This window comes from Malus domestica, chromosome 14, assembly GCF_042453785.1.
Source record: "Malus domestica chromosome 14, GDT2T_hap1".
In the NCBI taxonomy this organism is placed as follows: Eukaryota; Viridiplantae; Streptophyta; class Magnoliopsida; order Rosales; family Rosaceae; genus Malus; species Malus domestica.
The window spans coordinates 8,178,389-8,199,033 of record NC_091674.1 but is presented as its reverse complement, the minus strand read 5'-3'; the positions used below and the strand labels follow the sequence as shown (position 1 = coordinate 8,199,033).

Below are 20,645 nucleotides of genomic sequence, written 5' to 3'. Positions count from 1 at the left end.
AAGATAATTTGGTTCATGCTAAAGTTATTGAACGTACGATGGAACCAGTGATCTTTCAAAAAGCTACCAAAACTTTGCCTACACTGTCCATCTCTGTTCTCCACCGTCCGTCACTGAAGAGGCATTGGCTCAGTTCCAGATACAGGATCCCATCTCCTGTGAATACCACGAGCACTGGTGGAAAACAGGAAGAAGATAAGATTCTTTTCTCATTATTAACTCTATTATCAATCCTTGTCTGAAATCTCCAAAAGAGAAAAGAGAAAAGAAATACAGCAAGCAAAAGCAAGGAGCGGGGAGATCAAGAAAAACAAAAGATAAGCTTCCTATTATTTCTATCTATCACGATTCCTTTTGTCTGCTAGGTGGAGAGACAGAAACAAAAGCAGAAAAGAAAAGAGAAAACGAAAGCGAAAACAAAAGGGAGGCACATTGGGACACTGCAAAAGCAAGGAAAAAACACCCCACCAGAATGATGTAATTTATTTTTCGTATCTTTCGGAGATATCTATATAAACCTCATCAGAGGGTAATAAAAATAATAAAAAAAAATAAAAAATAAAAAATAAGGCAAAACCCAAAATAAATGGGATGAAATGTTGTGTAGAGGGCGAAGGCCCATAAGCCCAAAATAGCTCCAATCAGGTGACCAAAAGTACGCCCAGTACTCCAAAATTATTCGGCAACCTACCGCTATTGGCACCAACCAGGTGATCAAAAGTACGCCCAGTACTCCACAATTATTCGACAATCTGCCGCTATTACCACCAACTAGGTGATGAAATATACAACCTGTACTCTAATATCATTTGGAAACTAGCCATTCATGCCACTAACCAGGTGATGAAATGTACAACCCATACTCTAATATCATTTGGCAACTAGCCATTCATGCCACCAACCAGATGATGAAATGTACAATCCGTACTCTCCTTCATGCCATCAACCAGGTGATCAAAAGTACGCCAAGTACTCCAAATTATACATGAGCATTACTCATGTCATTCATACATAAATATTCATGTGCATCACTTATAACAATCATACATAAACATTCATGACCATCATTCATGTCAACATTCATGAGCATTACTCATGTTAACATTTATGAGCATCATTTATGTTAACATTCCTGAGCATCACTCATGGCAATATCCATGAGCATTACTCATGGCAATATCCATGAGCATTACTCATGTTAATCAACATAAACATTCATGAGCATCACTCATGTCAATCAGCTTCAAAAGCTTCGTTTACAGAGTTCTAGCTTCAAAAGCTTCATTTACAGAGCTCTAGCTTCAAAAACTTTATTTACAAAAGCTCCAGCTTCGAAAGCTTCATTTACAGAGCTCTAACTTCAAAGCTTCACTTACAAAGCTTCACCTACAAAGCTTCAGTGAAGGGTATACAAATACCGCATCTGAACAACCGCCACTTTGGCCCATACATGGATTCAATTTGAAGTTTACAGCCAACTGACTCTATTGATCGAAGACTTGAGGGACTACATTATGTACCATATATTGGGCCTCAACTGGGCCTTATGAAAAATACTTGGGGGACTTAACCCATTATTTATGTATTAAGGAGCGAGCCCTTATTCTATAAAATGGACTCCCTTACTTTCATTAGAGAGCACCCATTATTTATGTATTGAGGAGCGAGCTCTTATTCTATAAAAGGGACTCTCTCACCTTCATTAGAGAGCAACACCGCCAGCTGAGCAACCGTCTCGCCGTGAGCATCACTCCTAACCCATCACTTATGTATTGAGGAGCGAGCCCTTATTCTATAAAAGGGACTCCCTCACCATAATTAGAGAGCATCAACTCTAACCCATCATTCATGTATTGATGAGCGAGCCCTTATTCTATAAAAGGGACTCCCTCACCTTCAACGCCACAAGCCGAGTTAACCAAGGCAACATAAGCCACGAGCCGAGCAGCCGAGCAACGTGTGCTACTTCTAGTTGAGCATCATTTCAGATCGAGCACTACCTCATACCGAGCATCAGTTCAAGACAACATCTAGTTACTTCGGCCCACACATGGACTGAATTTCAAGTCTCCAGCCAAAAGACTCTCTTGACTGAAAACTTGGGGGACTACTGTTTATTCCATATTTAGGGCATCCGTATTTAGATCTTGTACAAATATTCAGGGAACTCAAATGTAATTATGTAATAAAGGAAAGGGCAAATATGTAAAAAGGGGAGGAGCCCTTATTCTATAAAAGGGCATCCTCACCCTCACAAACCCGAAGCCTCTCCTATCTAGAGCAAAGCTCTCACACTCTCTCCCTCACAAATACTCTCAGAGAAATACAATCAGTGTGGACGTAGCCCAAACCTTGGGGTGAACCACGATACAGCTTGTGTTATTTACATTTCATGCAGATTCACGGTCAAATTTACGTTGTTCCAAGACCTCCGGTTTTGTGCATCAACAGACTCTGATAAAGTGATTATATCTCATTTTATAAAAGAAATTTGTAGATTTTGATTCTTAATTTAATGATCAAAATGATATTGTAAAAAAATTTCATAATGTTGAAAAACATTTCATGCTCGACGAACGCTTCTACCATTGATCAAAGACTTAAACGGCTTACAAAATATATAATTAACATGTTATTAGCTTGTAGAAAACGGAATCAACTAAAAAACAATGTAAACTTTTTGGAGAACAATGTAAACTTTATGCCAAAAATTCAACGTAATTAGGGCCCCGTCGCATGAGTGTTCATCATGAGATGGGATGATTGTTGCTTTATTTTATTTTTTTTTCCCTAATTTGTGCTGGTAGTTGTACTGAATGAATAAAAAACCAAAAGAAAGTACTTAATGTTAGAAGAAATGTTTTCCAATGCGACTTTTCTGACCTTTCCATCTAGCTTATCGCCTTCATATGATATAATATGTAGTTGTTGAGTTCAGCCAATAGTCCTAATTAAAGACATGCTACGTCCGTCCCTACTTGTCACCCTGAGTGAGTCCCTTAGCAATTAGTGGGGCGGTCCCATGCACCATAAGACATTATTCACGTTGGCCACCTACTTGTTTTTGTCTTTGCAGAACGATTGAATTTGGACAAGAGCATGCAACTTATTGTCCAAGAGGTTGAATAAAAGTTACAAATTCAATAATTCTTAGATCACACAAATTTCTACGGCTGAGAAAAAGTGATGCTGAAGATATGATTTCACCATCTAGCCTCTTACATACTCTTATTTAATCTTGTCCGATGTTTATGTTCGATTGATGACATTATTCAAGTTGGCCTGTCGTAGTTTTTGTTTTGTGTAGAATGATTGAATTTGGACAAGAAGGATGCAACTTATTGTCGGAGAGGTCGAAGGAAAGGGATCAGGATCCTCTCCTGAGCTTAGGAGGCTAAACCTTCTGAGCAAATCACACGGTCCGTTCGATCATGAGTCTCCAAAAAAACAAAAACAAAAACAAAAAAGCAATCTATATAAAATCATAACACCCCACTTTATATAAGTTACTTTTTGTGTGGCCTTTATGTATTTATATATATATATATACACACACACTAAAAGAACGTCATTTACAAATAAAGTAAATTGTAGAAATAGTCTCTTAACTTTAATTAAATTAGAGTAATGGTTTCTTAACTTTAATCAAATTAGAGCAATGATCTCTCAACTAAAAATTCATTACTATTGGTTCCTCTACTCATCAAAATGTGTAGTTATGGTCATTTTTGTCAACTTGGTCAAAATTTTGTCAAAATAAGTTATGTTGGAATAACCATTGCTACAATTGGGATCCCTCTCATCAAAACGTGTAGCTATGGTCATTTTCATCAACTTCGTCACAATTTTGTCAAAATGAGTTATGTTGGAAGGACCATTGCTACAATTGGGTTAAAGTTGAGGGATTATTGCTCCAATTGTGTTAAAGTTCATGGATCATTTCTCTAGTTGGATTAAAGTTGAGGGACCAATGGTAATGAATTTTTAGTTGATGGACCATAACTGCACATTGTGATGAGTTGAGAAACCAATGTTAATGGATTTTTAGTTTAAGGATTATTGCTCCAATTGAGTTAAGGTAAGAGATCATTGCTACAATTTACTCTTACAAATAATGTCATGGACCGCCTAATGTGTCAAACGCACGTTTGTTTGATCCCATAAATGCCGAAAACAGTCTAAATATACTAAAAAAAAAATATGTACTTTAACACCGATAAGCTTTTGATATTTTAAGTTCTCATTCTTATATTTATCCGATTCAACGATGTATGATGCATGTGTTATAACTCTTTGATTTTGTTGTGGATCCCATTAGATATAAACAATTAGGCAAAAAGAGTCTACTAATCATGTTCGGCGAGTTCCCTCCCAACTTTTTGCTAGCCACTTTGGCTTATAAAAAAAAAACGACCAACCATCTTTCATTTGATAGCCAAATGAATCGAATCCTAATCAATAAAATTTCCAGCAACATCTGTTTTCCCTCCATTGCTTTAGAACTCTTGGTGCAAAAGGAAATATGACATAATTAGGACCCATATTATATTAAATTAGATAATGTGAGTGAGGGATGACGACACCGATACAGGAAGAGAACTTACATAAAACGTGTTTATTGTCACTTTGATGTTCTAGTTCAAAAATATAAGGTCATTTGTAAGTTTATTTTCACATAGCGATGCATTATTGAATTGAATGTCTCATGATAGTAAACTCATTTTATATAAATTCCTCTCCTAAGACAAACATAATTAAAAATAATTAAAAAGACAAATTGTGCTTTCCAAAGTTTGGAAATGGGACAATGATTGTCTACCCTCCTACTTTCGGTGTCCTTCTGTTTGTGTGGTCACGGTTAATCGTGACTATACAAAATTTTACTAATGCGAAAATTATGTATAAAATTATAATTAAAATATAAGTTTATGTATGATATTATAATATTTAAAAAAATAATATATAAAATTGCAAGTATGCTTAAATTTAAGGATTTGGATCATCTCCTAAATCCAAGGTGAGGATATTCCTGATCAAGAAATGTAGGCCGTTGTATAAAAATTTAACAGCTATAAATAGGTAAGTTCTTTTAAAATTATAATAATTATAACCGTTGAATTTTCATCTAATGATCCACACTCTTTGGTCAAGAGGATCCTCACTTTGAGCTGAGGAGGGAATCCGAATCCCAAATTTAAAGGGCAAAAATAGTGCCCTACTAATTAGCAACACTTATTTCTGTAAGATTTAGAGTGCACTAACTGCAACAAGCTGCAAGACCTAGGAGCCTGCCTTCCACAGTCGTAGTCCTTACATGTTGTCCCATCTCCTTTTGGACAGCTTTGTCACTATGACACGTTACTTGATATATCATTCATCCCATATGACATAACGGACCATGCATCTGATTTCCCTCTCCACTCCCACTCTCCCTTCAAGAGATTGTCTTTTACCAAAAGGTGCTTTTGTAGCCCACTTCAGTATGCAAAGGGCATTGTATTGTCATTGGAAAATATGCATAAAATTCAAAATAAATAATGTTTTTCACACACAAATTCTTACCTTATACACATTCTTCTATTTTGGTAATTGTAAGGTTGAACAATTAAAATAAAATTGACAATTAAAGTTAACAAGAAGGGATTTGGATCTTTAGAGGGCCTCTCTATTTATAGTCGTTGAATAAAAATTCAGCAGTCCATTAACACCGATCAGGAGGATCCAACAAGAAGTGTGCAAAGCGTGATAAAATAGTGTATTGAATTACGCTTTGAAATAATATATTAGTCTACACACAAATTAAACTATCAGATTGTCAATCTGGTCTCTTAATACCATCTTAGTTTGTTATAAAAAATTTAACGGATTAAAAAATTCAGAATATCCGATACTCCGGAACCCTATAATTTTGCTTGTCATATACTTGATGAGAATCGGTGACATAAAATTCATGCTATCTCAGAGAACATCAACTTAACTTGATTGTTGTTACCCAAAAATTAAAAAAGATGTTTAGGTCTTTCACCCTACCTTATTTCAGAAGAAAGACACTCCTCCATGACGACCATTTGATTAGTGTAGGGTCATCTTCCCATAATTTCTGCAGAAAAACACTCCCTAAAATGCTTCTTAATCACCCTAATCATCTTGTTTAGACCAAGTTAGTTTGGAGGTTTCTAAAGAGAGTGGGAAAATTTAGTGATGGATCGACCATTGGGTACGGTCAAAAGTTGAAACTCATAGACATTGAAACGTCTATTTGAAGGGATACACATCATGTGAAACAGATATATAACCCACATGGAAGGAATCCTAGGTTTACTTGTGTGGGTTATGCTTGGACTTGTTTCCTTCTAAATTCAACATATTACATTATTTTTATTTTCTGGATAAATGATTTTCGAATTCTTTTTCTTTATTTTGTTTGTTGGATTTTCTCTAAAATATTCAACAAAATAGCTTTTGAAAAGCAATGAGCGAGTGTCGAAGATGAAAATAGAAGTGCAAAAATCACACTATGATTTTTTTTCTTCTTTCTAAAAGGGAATAATTGGTGGTAAACTACGGTTATTTACTTTTTTTGGTTTCAGAGAGGTTATGAGAAATTTCACTCTGCTCGTGACTACAGTCATGCAGACTTACCTTCGGAACCTCTCACATTTTTTTTATTTTATTAAAGAACCGCAGTTCACTTCGTTTCTACTGGGTCACTTATAACTATTTATTTTGCAATTTTTCTTACCGAATTGACCACAATTTTGTATGTCATTTTTCTTTTAACAATTGAAAAGCGTTTTGAATGCAATCACATGAAATTAATAGCCGAAAGGAAACTGTACAAAAGAGTCAAGACAATGAGTGATGCCTGCCACTGCCAAGTGTAGTAGTAACTAGTAAGAGGTTTTCTCAAACTAAAGTTCGAAAGTTTAGTGTGCTCTCAAAAGCACAGGTAACAACCTGAATTTATGTATTTGGCAAACAAAGAATATGGTCGAGCAGTTGGCCCTACATGTTTTGAGTACTAAATTAATTTAATTAATCATTCTAAATACACATACTACTCACTCAGATACACACATACAATCTCCTTTTCCTATCATAGACCACACATATATGACCAACTTGACTTATGCTTAGTTATAAATTGATGTTTTGACAAAAAAAGAATTTATAAATTGATGCACCTTTAGGTTAATATATAGTATTCGAGATTTTGCTAGATTGTTATATGCGCGCACTTATTCTATTTTCTTTCGCATTTTATAATCAAAAGATAAATAAAAAATTGATACCAATTATGTAGAAAAATAAAATATGTGAGTGTGCATGGTAGTATTTTTCTGTAACTAAAATTTCTTATTTACAAAAGGAACAAAATGAGAATCTAATTCTAGCTCGTAATATTTTTCAATTGAAAATAATAATCCTCACTTTAATATGCATAATATTTAGAAGATATTAATCTTCTTCATATTAATATGCTACAAGGCGTGTATATGTATATGTGTGACTATATGTATGTATATAAGTTCTTCATTAATATGGTATGGTATGGTATGCATGACATGCGCAGTAGTGGCCAGGTAAGCCGGAAAGGGATTTGGATCCTCTCCAGAGGTTATGAAAAGGATCCTCCTGCCCTTGGAATCCAACTATTACAAACAAGAGGGTTCCTTTAAAGTTATAATAATTATAACGGTTGGATTTTCATCTAAGTTCAGGAGAGAATCCAAATCCGCTGGAAAGAGATCATTTCCGAATCTCTTCTACTAAATTCACCAAATCATCCAATTCAGACTCTTGAAATTTGATTAACCGACTAAAATTATTATAACTTTTGAAAATGTCTCATAATTATAACCGTTGGATTAAATTTTAAGAATTCGAATTAAATGATTGGATGGAATTGATAGGAGGGATCAGGAGAGAATCCCTTTCCAGGTAAGCCTTATGCAGGCAGGTCATTCACTCATCACTGCCCATTTCTCGTGAAAGCCTACGTGACAGAGAATTTCATCCCTCTCTCTCCCTTCCTTGCCTATTCCTCTACTCCCTTCGGTTCCGAGTCTCAGACCCTCAAACCTCTCTCTCTCTCTCTCTCTCTCTCTCTCTCTCTACTCTGTATTCTTTAGTCTTTACTCTTTCTCCCATTTCTCACAAAAGCCTTTGTCTCTGGAGTCTGGACTCATTTCATGTTTGGTTGTGCAATCATGGCTTCTCTTTCTGTAAGTAAAATGATATGATATGGGCACTATCCATGTACAAAATCACAACCCATGTTCCATATATAATTCAATCGTCTTCTTACCTCTTTTGTTTGCTTCCTCTTGTTTTTTTCTCTGCACTCTACTGTAGCAGTAGCTCTTCCTTTCATTTGGGTATTCAATCAGTTGCAACCCTGAAAAAAAAAAGGCCCCTTGATTGGTGTGCTTTCCTTTTTACTTGTTCATCTTAAACTTGAGGGATACCCCTACAAATTAAGGGATTGGGTTTGCTCTCCGATGCAATGCTGAAATGGGTTTTCTCAAAAAAGTTGACAGCTGATTTGGGGTCATGGTTTTTCATGCGAGTGCCTTCAATGGTTTTCTGGGTTTGATTCTCTGAGCAAGAAGAAGAAAAACTGACATTTGGTTGCAAGTTCAGAAGCTGAAAACTAAATCATTGAAGAAAAAAAAGTTGGGTTTTGGAGGTTGAAGGGTTTTATGTATGCCCTTGTCACTGTTTTGGAGTTTGGAGAAGAAAGTTGAGTTCTTTTCCACAGGGAAGTGTTCCAGACAACCAAAAAATGGTGCTTTTGTGCTTGTTCTGTGTTCTTCTTGTTGGGTTTCTATCCGAGTCCCATCTTGTGGCTGCTCAGCTTTATGATCAAGCTACATTGCTCGCCATTACCGAAGAGCTCGGAGTACTCGGATGGGGTGGCAACAGTTCAGATTACTGCTCTTGGCCCGGCATTGGATGCGGTTTAAACCACTCTATGGTCGAAAAGCTTGATCTTTCGCACCACAACCTCCGAGGTAATGTGACTCTTGTTTCTCAGCTCAAGGCTCTGAAGAGGCTTGACCTCTCTTACAATGATTTCCATGGATCAATTCCTTTAGCTTTTGGAAATTTGTCACAGCTTGAATTTCTTGATTTGTCTTTGAATAAGTTCGGAGGTTCAATTCCGCCGGAGCTGGGTAAACTCAGAAACCTTAGATCATTGAACCTCTCCAATAACTTTCTTGTAGGAAAAATACCTGATGAAATTCAGGGCCTAGAAAAGTTAGAGAATTTTCAAATTTCAAGTAATAAGTTGAGTGGTGTTATCCCTATGTGGGTGGGGAATTTCACCAACTTGAGAGTTTTTACTGCCTATGAGAATGCATTGGAGGGTAAAATCCCAGATAATCTAGGGTCGCTTTCTGAGCTCGAATCATTGAATCTGCATTCTAACCAGCTAGAAGGCCCAATTCCCAAAAGCATTTTTGCTTCAGGGAAGCTGGAGTTTTTGGTTCTGACCCAGAACAGACTAAGTGGGGATATTCCTGAAGAAATTGGAAACTGCAGTAGCCTTTCGAGTATTCGAATTGGTAACAATGATCTTGTAGGTAGCATTCCTCATGCAATTGGGAATGTTAGTAGCCTTACATACTTTGAGGCTGACAATAACAATCTTTCTGGTGAGATTGCTCCAGAGTTTTCTAAGTGTTCCAATCTCACCCTCTTAAATTTAGCCTCAAATGGATTTACCGGGAGAATTCCTCCGGAGCTTGGCCAGCTCATGAATCTGCAGGAATTAATTCTCTCCGACAACAGTCTGTTTGGAGATATTCCGAAATCAATTCTCGATTGCAAGAATCTTAACAAGCTTGATCTGACCAATAATAGAATCAATGGTACCATACCAAGTGATATCTGCAACATGTCGAGATTGCAATACTTGCTGTTGGGTCAGAATTCGATACGGGGTGAAATACCTCATGAGATTGCAAACTGTGTTAAACTGCTTGAGTTGCAGATGGGAAGAAACTATTTCACTGGCAGTATCCCTCCGGAAATTGGTCATATCAAAAACTTACAGATTGCCTTAAACTTAAGCTTCAATCATCTCCATGGACCTATTCCTGCAGATTTAGGGAAACTTGATAAGCTGGTTTCTCTTGATGTCTCCAACAATCAGCTGTCTGATGTCATTCCAACTGCACTCAAGGGCATGTTAAGCTTGATAGAGGTTAATTTCTCAAACAATCTGTTCACTGGCCAGATACCAACATTCGTGCCATTCCAGAAGAGTCCGAATACAAGTTTTATTGGGAATAAAGGGCTTTGTGGAGAACCACTGAGCTCCTTATGTGCAAATGCTAATGGTGGTGACCGTGCAAGTTACCATCACAGGGTTTCTTACAGGATTGTACTGGCAGTTATCGGTTCTGGTTTGGCAGTTTTTATATCGGTAACCATTGTTGTCCTGCTGTTTATGCTCAGAGAGAGACAGGAGAAGGCAGAAAAAGCTGCAGGGACTGAAGACGAGGCAGCCAACAACCTACCGGCGATAGCAGCAGGCAATATCTTTGTTGAGAATCTCAAACAAGCAATAGATCTTGATTGTGCTGTTAAAGCAACCATGAAGGATTCAAACAAGATCAGTACTGGGACTTTTAGCACAGTTTACAAGGCTGTTATGCCATCGGGGCTGATTATATCAGTGAAGAGACTGAAATCTATGGACAGGACAATCATTCATCACCAGAACAAGATGATTCGAGAGCTCGAAAGGTTGAGCAAACTCTGTCATGACAACCTAGTGCGTCCTATCGGATTTGTTATTTACGAGGATGTTGCTCTTTTGCTGCATCATTACTTACCCTATGGGACATTATGTCAGCTTCTTCATGAATCCACCAAGCTGCCCGAATATGAACCTGACTGGCCCAAAAGACTCTCTATTGCCATTGGAGTAGCAGAAGGATTGACTTTCCTTCACCATGTGGCTATTATCCACCTCGATATTTCTACTGGTAATGTTCTTTTGGATGCTAACTTCAAGCCTTTGGTCGGAGAGATTGAGATCTCGAAGCTCTTGGATCCAACCAGAGGCACAGCCAGTATCAGTGCAGTTGCAGGCTCCTTTGGCTACATTCCTCCGGGTATATTTTTTGGTACAGTTCATTCTTCATTCCTTTCACTTGGTAGTTTTGTTAGTGTTCTAATCTAGTTTAGTGCTTTTCCTCTCTTCTGTCATCAGAATATGCATATACAATGCAAGTTACAGCTCCTGGGAACGTCTATAGCTACGGTGTTGTTTTGCTTGAGATCCTTACAACCAAATTACCAGTAGATGAAGCCTTTGATGAGGGGGTAGATTTGGTGAAGTGGGTGCATAATGCTCCCGCAAGAGGCGAAACCCCAGAGCAGATTCTCGATGAAAGGCTCAGCACAGTGTCCTTCGGTTGGAGGAAAGAAATGCTTGCAGCACTGAAGATTGCATTGCTCTGCACTGACAGCATACCCGCCAAACGTCCAAAAATGAAGAAGGTAGTGGAAATGCTGCAAGAAATAAAGAAACACTGATGGATAGTGAGTCATTGAGTCTTCTATGCCCCGAACCCATCAATCAGATCATCCATATTCTTGCTCGGGTGTCCGAGAAATGAAGCGAAAAGGCGGTAGTAATTGATTTGAGTTGAAACAGGAAGAGGGGGTGGATGAATGCAGGGAAAGTCCTCCCATTGGAAAGGATTAGTCTAAGTTTCTGTTGCATATTAGATCCAAATCATAATGCTCTAGTTCCTGGTTTTTGAGATTTAAATGTGAAGGTTCATGTCTATGGCTTCTCCTTTAATCAAGTTCACACCTTTTTGCAAGAAAAACTAACCCAAATCTGATTCAAATCACGCAGATCACCATCATTTTTAAACCCTAAATTAGTAAATTGCGAATGCATCAGATCCAAGCTCTGGTATGTGGGAGTTCTCCATCCACTTAAGCTTGTTGAGGGCATCGAGGCCATCTGTTTCTAGTTAAGGGATAAATAATTGGAAAATTGACTGAAATGAGGATTTTACAAGCCACAAATCGGTTATGCTGAATTTTTTTTTAAAAGCAGCTTTTTAAAAAATGATAGTGACTAAAATTGTGTTTGGTGAAGTAAAAAAAAAAAAAAAAAAAAAAAAAAAAAAAAAAAAAACTTTTCTCAAAATTATGAGTCAAAATCAATAGGAAGCAAAAGCAGCTCTACCATGCTTCTAAAAACAAAGTTTTTTCTTCTTTTTCCATTGCACAGCAACCCCAAACTAATCCTAAATGATACAAAGATAAATAAATATTGAGGTTTTTCAGAGGTTTTCGGATGACTATCTACCGAAAGGAACTCTGGGTTCAAACCTTCAACTGAAATAAGAAAACAATTTCCAAAAACTCATTTTCACATTTTGCACACCCGCATTAATTCATGTCCTTTAATTTGGTCAATCAAAAGGCTATACATGAGTAGAGATGCACAGGTGAAGAGAAGGGGGTGTGCAAATCATTCATTTCCCTTCAAATATAATGCTCGATACATAATCGACGGATATGTTGCTAACATACTGAATTAAGAAACAAAAATTGAGAAATCTTGAAAGAAATGAATATTTGCCAACCCGAATCTCAATGCCGCTAAAGGCTGCGTTTATTACACACCTTGCCCGATTGGGCTATTTCGCGTTAGTACAGTACAAGTTGTATAAAACATGGCGCTATTTAACAAGCGCCATCTATCATTCACGTCATCTGTAGCCATGCTGAGAGCCCCGCCTGGGTTCTTCAGCGCGCCTCGTACTGAACAACTGCAGAAACAACCATTAGTCATTATCAATCTTTGAATATCGTCATAGAGAGAGAGAGAGAGATGATTTACCTAACCAACAAAAACAAAAATACACGCACACAAGACCAGCAGAAGGAACTTTGGACCGACAAGTCATACACCATCGTAAGGCTAGCAAGAACGCATTCAACACTGCTACATGCTTCCAATTCCATTCCAAAAAGTTTCGGAAATACATAATTACGTGTATGTAATAGAGTTATGCACGTTTCAGAATTATCGGATTCGGAATATTAAATACGTTCCAATTCCCATCCAATTTTTTTCATATTTCTTTGGATTTCGGTTTTGGAATTGAAAAAAGTCAAATAACTGGCTGCAACTCTTTACCAAACTTTGGTCTGGCATTCTCACTGATTAAGTTCAGTGATTGAGTCAAATAGTAGTATTGGTGCATCTTGGTGTAGGCTAATCACAATCTGTTAAATCCTCAGAGCCATAACCCAAAAAGCTAACCGAAAGCTTATTTCACTCCGGTCAACATCACCATTTGGCATCAATATAACTATTTTCTACAGTGCCGGTGCTGCCTATCCCCTTTACTTACAAGTAATTTCTGTTGCTATGGTGTAATAAGTCTTTTGATTAGTACTACAAAGTAACAGCTACTAATTATTAAAAGATGAAGAACGCATTTCTACACCCTATACTAAAAGCTTGGCAACCGAACGAACAAAGAGTGGACCCCAATTTTAAGTTCTAATAAGAACCTAGTGATATCATATGAACTGAGAAAATAACCAAAGGATAGGACACACAGACCCCCGTGACACCTGATCAAACCTAAATTGGGACTATGGGATCAGAGTAGTAGTCAAGCAAATAATTGGGTGGAAATGCAATGATTAACCCTTCTTAAGGATGGTAAGGATTCAGTTCAGCTGTAACACTTGACTTATGGATTTGCTCAACTGCCAAACATTCCGTCACATAATCTTAATCGAAACAAACTAAATAATGACAGTGCAGAAAACACAAATTCCCTACCCAAAACCAAGTCCTCCATTTGCAACAAACTAGAACTAACGCCACACTCCGAAATTGGAAAAGTGACACAAACCCTAGAAACAAAAATCAGTAAGCTAAAAAATTCGACTCCTTCTACCGTATCCACAATTGTCAATCCGAAATCGATTACTGAGAATTGTTTATCCAGTCCCCAAATAAATTCAAAGAATCACCTTTTGGAGAAATCAATCAATATCGCAACAATTAAAGCATATACGGATATAGGGACTTACTGCGGCGAGTACGCTTCTTGTATAAGATACGGTAACCGCACTCGCGGCACTGAATCACGTCATTGGACTTCAACTGAACCTCCATCCCACAATCTACAACAACATAAAAACCCTAATTTAATCTTAAAAATTGAAATTCTTCTGTACGTAATTCCTCAAGAAGAAGAAGAACGAAGAAATGGAAAACCAATACCTCCACAGATGTAGTAGACGGCCTCTGGCGGCGGCGGATCCATGGGAGCAGCTCGAATAGGGCTGTTAATTTCAAGGGTTTTGCTGTTTCAATTTCAGGGAAATAATAGCGGGGATTCGTCCTTTTAAATCTACAGACCCTTGTGTCAGAGAGATCTCCATTTTTCTAAAAAAATAGAATATTCTGGATTGGTTTTAATAAAATTGTATGGTTAAAATTAAGGGAACTTTAACGAAAAGTTTCCGGTACTGTTTACTTTAACGAAAAATCACATTTTTATACTAAAAAGTCAATTTTTGTACTATTCACTTTACCCTTTATTTTGTCCTTATCATTAAACTTCAAAGTTTTTAAGCTCTTTTCATTAGTTTTCCTTAAAATTAAATTAGACCATCACACAATTTTAACCACATAATTTCATTAAAAACCAATCTAACAGTTAAAATGATGTTCCTATGTTTTTTAGAAAAATGAAGATCCTTTTTATCTCTTGTTAAGGGATTCCTTTAAACATAAATCCTTTTATTTGGAAGTGTAAACGATGGGCTGAAATGGATTCGGGTTTTTAGCCCAAGGTCCATGGGTTCCCCATAAGTTTCAACAATAACCCCAATTTCCTATTCAAACCTTAGTAATACCCCACATCTGAATAAATTATAAGATACGAAATAAATTACAAACGTAACATCACTTCAGAGAACTTAAATTTGATATGCATCGTAATATGTGTTTTTTAAACTTGAACCTTCTCTATTTAGTACTCATCTGATTTTTTAAATGAGGCAGTGAATTTTAACATCTTGAACTAATCATTCTCAGTAGTAATTTGAAAAATAAGTATCACACATATCACATCTTAACACACTTCAAATTCATATGGTTGTGTTCTTTTGAATCTTGAGCAAATCATGATTTCATGAGACATTTGAAGATTGTAGCCACAACAATTCTCAAATATACGACCCCACATCATTCTCATATAGATAATGGTAATTAAGAATATCCTGTTTTATTTATCTTAACCATAAGATATTAACATTATTAAGAATAATTATTCACCCTCTTCGACATACATGCAACATATTGTTTTTCTCCAACTAGTTTGCCTATTGAACCTAGACCATGGGATCTCCAATTAGCTAGGTTAGGTTTCCCTCATGTGTTAACTCATTGAATTGGCTTCAAACCTAGTCCCTTTGATGTAAATGTCACTTGATCCTTTGGTAGGCGTTTAGTCCAATGATCGAAAATGTTCTCTTTAGATTTAATACAGTCAATTAATGGAAATAGTTTCTCTTCTTATTAACTGTCTAATAATTATGTGTCGTCACCTTATATGTCTCAACTTGCTATTGTATTCAACATTTTTGGCTCGACCTTGTGCAGCCATGCTGTCACAATGTATATGTACTGCAATTACAGGCTTAGGCCATACTTCGTCTTCCAAAAAATGTTTTAAGTTATTCTGCTTCATTTGCAGCTGTATCTAAGGCTATCAACTCAAATTGCATTGTTGAACATGTTATACATGTTTGCTTAGATGATTTCCATGACATAGCTGCTCCACCAAGTGTAAATACATATCCACTTGTGGACTTACTATATGTGCTCACTAAATTCCAATTTGCACCACTATATCCTTCTAATCCAGTAAGATATCTTAATACCCTTATTCAAGCATTCCAATGATCTCTTACCGGATTACTTGAATACCTGTGAAAGTTCTAGGATGGTATCAATCCAACCTGGAAAAGAGAATAGAGAGAGAGGGAAAAAAGTAGGGGGGTTGAATAGGCTCTAACTTAAAAATCCAACTCCAATTCAATTTAATCTTCACATCCACATCTCATACCAAATGTGCACAAAGGATGTAGGATTTGACGAGGCAAAACCACCAGGCTCCCAAGTTAGGACAAACATTAAAGGCCAGTTTGGTGGACTAGATGAGATTGGATCTTAGGAATAAGATTAGTTTGGAAAGGATTGGTTAGGCTTTGAGTTCGAGTCCATTGTTTGGTGAAACTCTGAGCTGAATTGGACTTAAATCCAGTCCATTGCTTAGTACAAGACTGGTTTGGACTTAAAATATTTATTTATGTTTTTAAAGTTCCATTTATTCAACACTGCATGTAATTAATCCAAACAAATAAAAGAACCACAAATTTGATAATAAGAAAGTCATATGAAGATGCATCCACAAAGTCATCCAGGAAAGTATGAGTCCAAATTAAAATGCCAACCTTAACAAAGTTAAAATTCTTAAAATTCCAACTAGAGATTATAACAGTCTCCTAAAAATGCAATCTCAATAATTATTTACATGATGGGAAGAATGTGTAGAAAAATACAAACTTACTCTTCTATAGATACTGAACCATACATCCTCAACCTTCCGCGAGTGCGAAGCAACTCACACAATATACCGAAGGTTCTTCTATACATTCAAGGCTCGTTCACACACATCATATCACTATGATTTATAAATCAATCTATCACTCTCAAACGAGTATCTGTCTAGAAAGAGTACGATTTTTAAGATAGAAATTTTCACAGTACTACGTCGTCATAGCATATATGACAGCTAACAATATCATTGACGCACAGAAATGTAGTTTCTTTCTAACTCTATTGCAATTAGAGTTATCACAATCTTCCACCTTCTCTTCCGATCCATGTCTAAAAGGAATACAAACAAGAACAATCAAATCATGACGAACACAAGTGAAAACCGGTAGAGGGCCAGTCCATCAACATGATTATGCGAGTTTGTACTTATATAGTAGTCTCTGCTATTGGTAGTTTTAAGTCTGTTTATAGTTGATGGTTTAAACAAGCCTGTTACCTTTTTAACTTTCCATCCCCAACCTCACAACTCCCCAACCGTCGAGGATGTAGCATGGTGTAGGGTGCTTCACATCTTGAGTTTGCGTCTGATACCAAACTCCAGTGTTTATAGTGGAGCGACTAATAATTTTTGACAGTTTTTCAGTGACCCTCTAAGGTTTCGGCTGAACATACCACCGAATACATTTGATTGGTGAAGGCCAACAAAATTGAATTCGGAAAATGATTTTCACAAGCCCATTTTCATCTTTTGTACACTACGGTCGATTCTACTTTGAATTATTCAACCTAAAGAGAATGTATAGGGGGAGAAAATGGGGGCGGAAAAAAATGAATTAGAAACCAAAATTGAGAATCTTTGAAAGAAATTGAATATTTGTCAAACCATATCTCAGTTAAATGCTCCAAAGAGACGTCTCAATGTTCAAATCGTTGTCAAACGTTATATTTACCTATCAATATGTGCGCTTGTTATGCCACTAAGGCTGCGTTTGTTAAACCAGATTACACTGCCGGAGTAAAGTCTCGTTATTGAAGAAAGGGGGCCTAATTAAGCGACATCTTCGTTTCACGTCATCTGCTGCCATGCCGAGAGCTCCGTGTGCGTTTCTTCAGCGCGCCTCAAGCTGAATAACTACAGAAACAACCATGATTCGTTATCAATCTCAGAATATTGCCATAGAGAGAACAATAGATGATTGGGCGACCTCAACCACCAATTTTGTGTTTCCATTTAATACAAACAACAGCTTATCTTTATATGCCAAGATTCAAAGGTTTCTCAACATATCATTTGGCTTGTTCTTCCTTGTAGGGTTCGAGGAGAATGAAAAGAGAGAAGAAGGATAAGAGGGAGAAGGAGAAGTCATCATAGAAAATTGAGGCAAAAAAGTTTAGCACAATAAAGGCATAATTCTTATCATTTTGTTTAGCTTAAAATATTAAAAATAAATAAAATTATTTTGCAACCACAGGATTCAAATAGAAGGCTACGATCCAAAGATTAGGTAAGATTAAGAGAGAAGGCAAACGGCAAACGGCACACACACAACACCAACAGTAGGAACGTTGGACCGACTCACAAGTTACATGCTATCAAAAGGCTACCGAGAACAGCAGATAGTTCAACAAAATTCAAATAATGTGCAACGCTTTACCGGACTTTGATTTGGTATTCTCGCTGATTAAGTTCGGTGATCAAATAGTAATATTGGTTCATCTTGGTGTGGGCTAAGCACCATCTGTTAAGTGCACATAAACCCATATTAAGCCAGAACTCTAAAAACTAACTGAAAGCTTTCTTCACTATGGTCAATATCACCATCTGGCATCAGTATAAATATTTCCTACAGTGCCGCCTATCACTTTACATACAAGTAATTTCCGTTCCTGTGGTGTAATAGGCCCTTTGATTAGTACTGCAAAGATAATAGCTACTAATTACTAAAGATAAAGGACGTATGAAACGTAAAGCATTTCACCATCCTATAACGAAAGGATAGCTACAGACGAACACAGAATGAATTGGACCAAGTTTTTAAGTTTTAATAAAAACCTAGTGAAAATTGAGAAAATAACGATAAGACAACGACCCCTGATTGAACCTAAATTGGGCATATTGGATCAGAGTAGTCAAGCACATAACTGGAAGGATTCACCAATATAGCTACTCGAGTTTGAGTAACTAAAATTTAACACCCAATTTCATAAATGTCACATTTAATAAAAACTTTCAAATATAGCAATAAATTCATGTGAATAGACCTAAATACCCATGAAATCCAAAACACTTGAATAGAGCTACTCTAGACCGTTGTAAAAAGTGTGAGGCGGCGAGGGAAGTTGGTAAATATCGTGGAGCAGTTGCGTGTGTTGTTCAACAATCAACTAATTGAGTACATACTTGAAAATTTGCCGCTCATGTCTGAAACCACAATATTGTCTCAGTAGAATATGCTTTGTACAATAATCTTAGCAAACATGATATTAGTTGAGGTTTTTAACTCATTGAAATCAAATTTCAATTTAATTATGCTTACGAATTTCTCTTAAATTTGCTGGAGAACAAAGATTTAAAACAATAATAGTTTTCACAAGAGGATCGTTCCAATTTAATTCTTGCTTCTATTACCCGCAAATCTAATTAATCTATAATTATAATTAGCAAGTTCTGAATTATTCCAAACCTCACAAACCAATCAAAACTCAACAATGGGAGTGATGGTTTTGCCACCTATATTTATTTGTTTTTCATTTTGAGAATATTTCCGTCTATTTAAGTGAGTTTTTTTTATATATTTGAAAGATTTTATAATAAAAAAAATAACATTTATGAAATTAGGTGTTAAATTTTAGCAATTATTGATAAATACTCCTCGAGTTCTAAGTTCTTTGTAACCACTTAACTTATAAATTCGCTCAGCTGCCAATATTAAAGCTAACGTTCGATCACAAAGCAAGTTTCAAACTAAATGCTGACAGTGAACAAACACGGATTCCAGACGCAAAACCATGTCCACTTTTAGCAACAAACTAGAACTAATGTCATACTACGAAGACGCAAACCCTAATAAAAATAAGTTACTGGGAAATCAAATATTATAACAATTAGTGGATGGGATTTGGTAAAATATGTAGAGAACAAGTATAGGGACTTACTACGACGAGCACGCTTCTTGTATAAAATATGGTAACCGCAGTCGCGGCACTGCATCGAGTCGTTGGGCTTCAACTGAACCTCCAACCCACATTCTGCAACAACAACACAGTCAATAACTCAATATCGGAAATTCTTTTGTATTTCCTCAAGAAGAAGAAGAGGAAGAAAGAAAAAGGAAAATCAATACTTCCACAAATGTAGTAGACTGGCTTTGGCTGAGGATCCATGAGAGCAACTCCAATAGGCTTCTACCGCCTAGGGTTTTGCTGTTTCTGTTTAAGCGGAATAAGTCTCGGGGATACTTCCTTTTTAAATATATACTAGCCTATTGCCATGCAATTTGCCCTTTCATTTTTTTTTAATTTTTTTTTAAAATTTAAAATGTGTGATTCAAAAAATTCAAAAGAAAAGGTCAGCAAAACTACTTCCATAAATGGAGAAAAAAAAACGTGGGATGGGGCATTTTTACTATTTTCTCTTCTTAATTAAATTATCATCATTTTCAAGAGTTGAAAGGAAGGGGATTATTGGCATATGAAAGTTTCTCCATTTTAGGGTGGCGACTTTATATATCTAGTAGCCTCTTGCTACACGCAATTGGCCTATTAATATTAAAATATATATGCAGATGACGCTTTATCGCAGTGGCAGAAAATAATTATTGTGGTATAGTCTCCATTATCACCGATTCTCTAGTTATTTAACTCACTAATGCTATCATTGTACCAAAAAAATAAATAAACAAAATAAATACAATACCATTCTTTCCTTACTTCACTAAGCGTTAACCTTTGGAGTCAACGCATATCCTCACCACAATCGGGTGTAAGGTGGCTCTTAACGTGTCCATGTGTGTCACTC

At 36.5% G+C, this 20,645-nt stretch overlaps 2 protein-coding genes and 1 long non-coding RNA gene across 3 annotated transcripts; 1 reads left to right on the top strand and 2 right to left on the bottom strand.

The window, feature by feature from the left end:
* Positions 1–7,908: 7,908 nt before the first annotated feature.
* LOC103454412 (leucine-rich repeat receptor-like tyrosine-protein kinase PXC3) lies at positions 7,909–11,821 on the top strand. Its single transcript, XM_008394007.4, has 2 exons — positions 7,909–11,126; positions 11,225–11,821. Exons 1-2 carry the CDS (start codon positions 8,786–8,788, stop codon positions 11,548–11,550), a joined length of 2,667 nt encoding a protein of 888 aa, XP_008392229.1. The 5' UTR covers positions 7,909–8,785; the 3' UTR covers positions 11,551–11,821.
* A 764-nt stretch (positions 11,822–12,585) lies between these two features.
* On the bottom strand, positions 12,586–14,480 carry LOC103449746 (DNA-directed RNA polymerases II, IV and V subunit 12). Its single transcript, XM_029093026.2, has 3 exons — positions 14,282–14,480; positions 14,089–14,181; positions 12,586–12,806 (listed from the first exon to the last, which is right to left on the bottom strand). The coding sequence occupies exons 1-3, from the start codon at positions 14,322–14,324 to the stop codon at positions 12,784–12,786; spliced, it is 159 nt and encodes a 52-aa protein (XP_028948859.1). The 5' UTR covers positions 14,325–14,480; the 3' UTR covers positions 12,586–12,783.
* Positions 14,481–17,473: 2,993 nt separating this feature from the next.
* Positions 17,474–20,084, bottom strand: LOC114821125 (uncharacterized). Its single transcript, XR_003768547.2, has 3 exons — positions 19,972–20,084; positions 19,784–19,876; positions 17,474–17,759 (listed from the first exon to the last, which is right to left on the bottom strand). It is a non-coding gene; the product is annotated as an uncharacterized lncRNA (long non-coding RNA).
* Between the last annotated feature and the right edge of the window lie 561 nt (positions 20,085–20,645).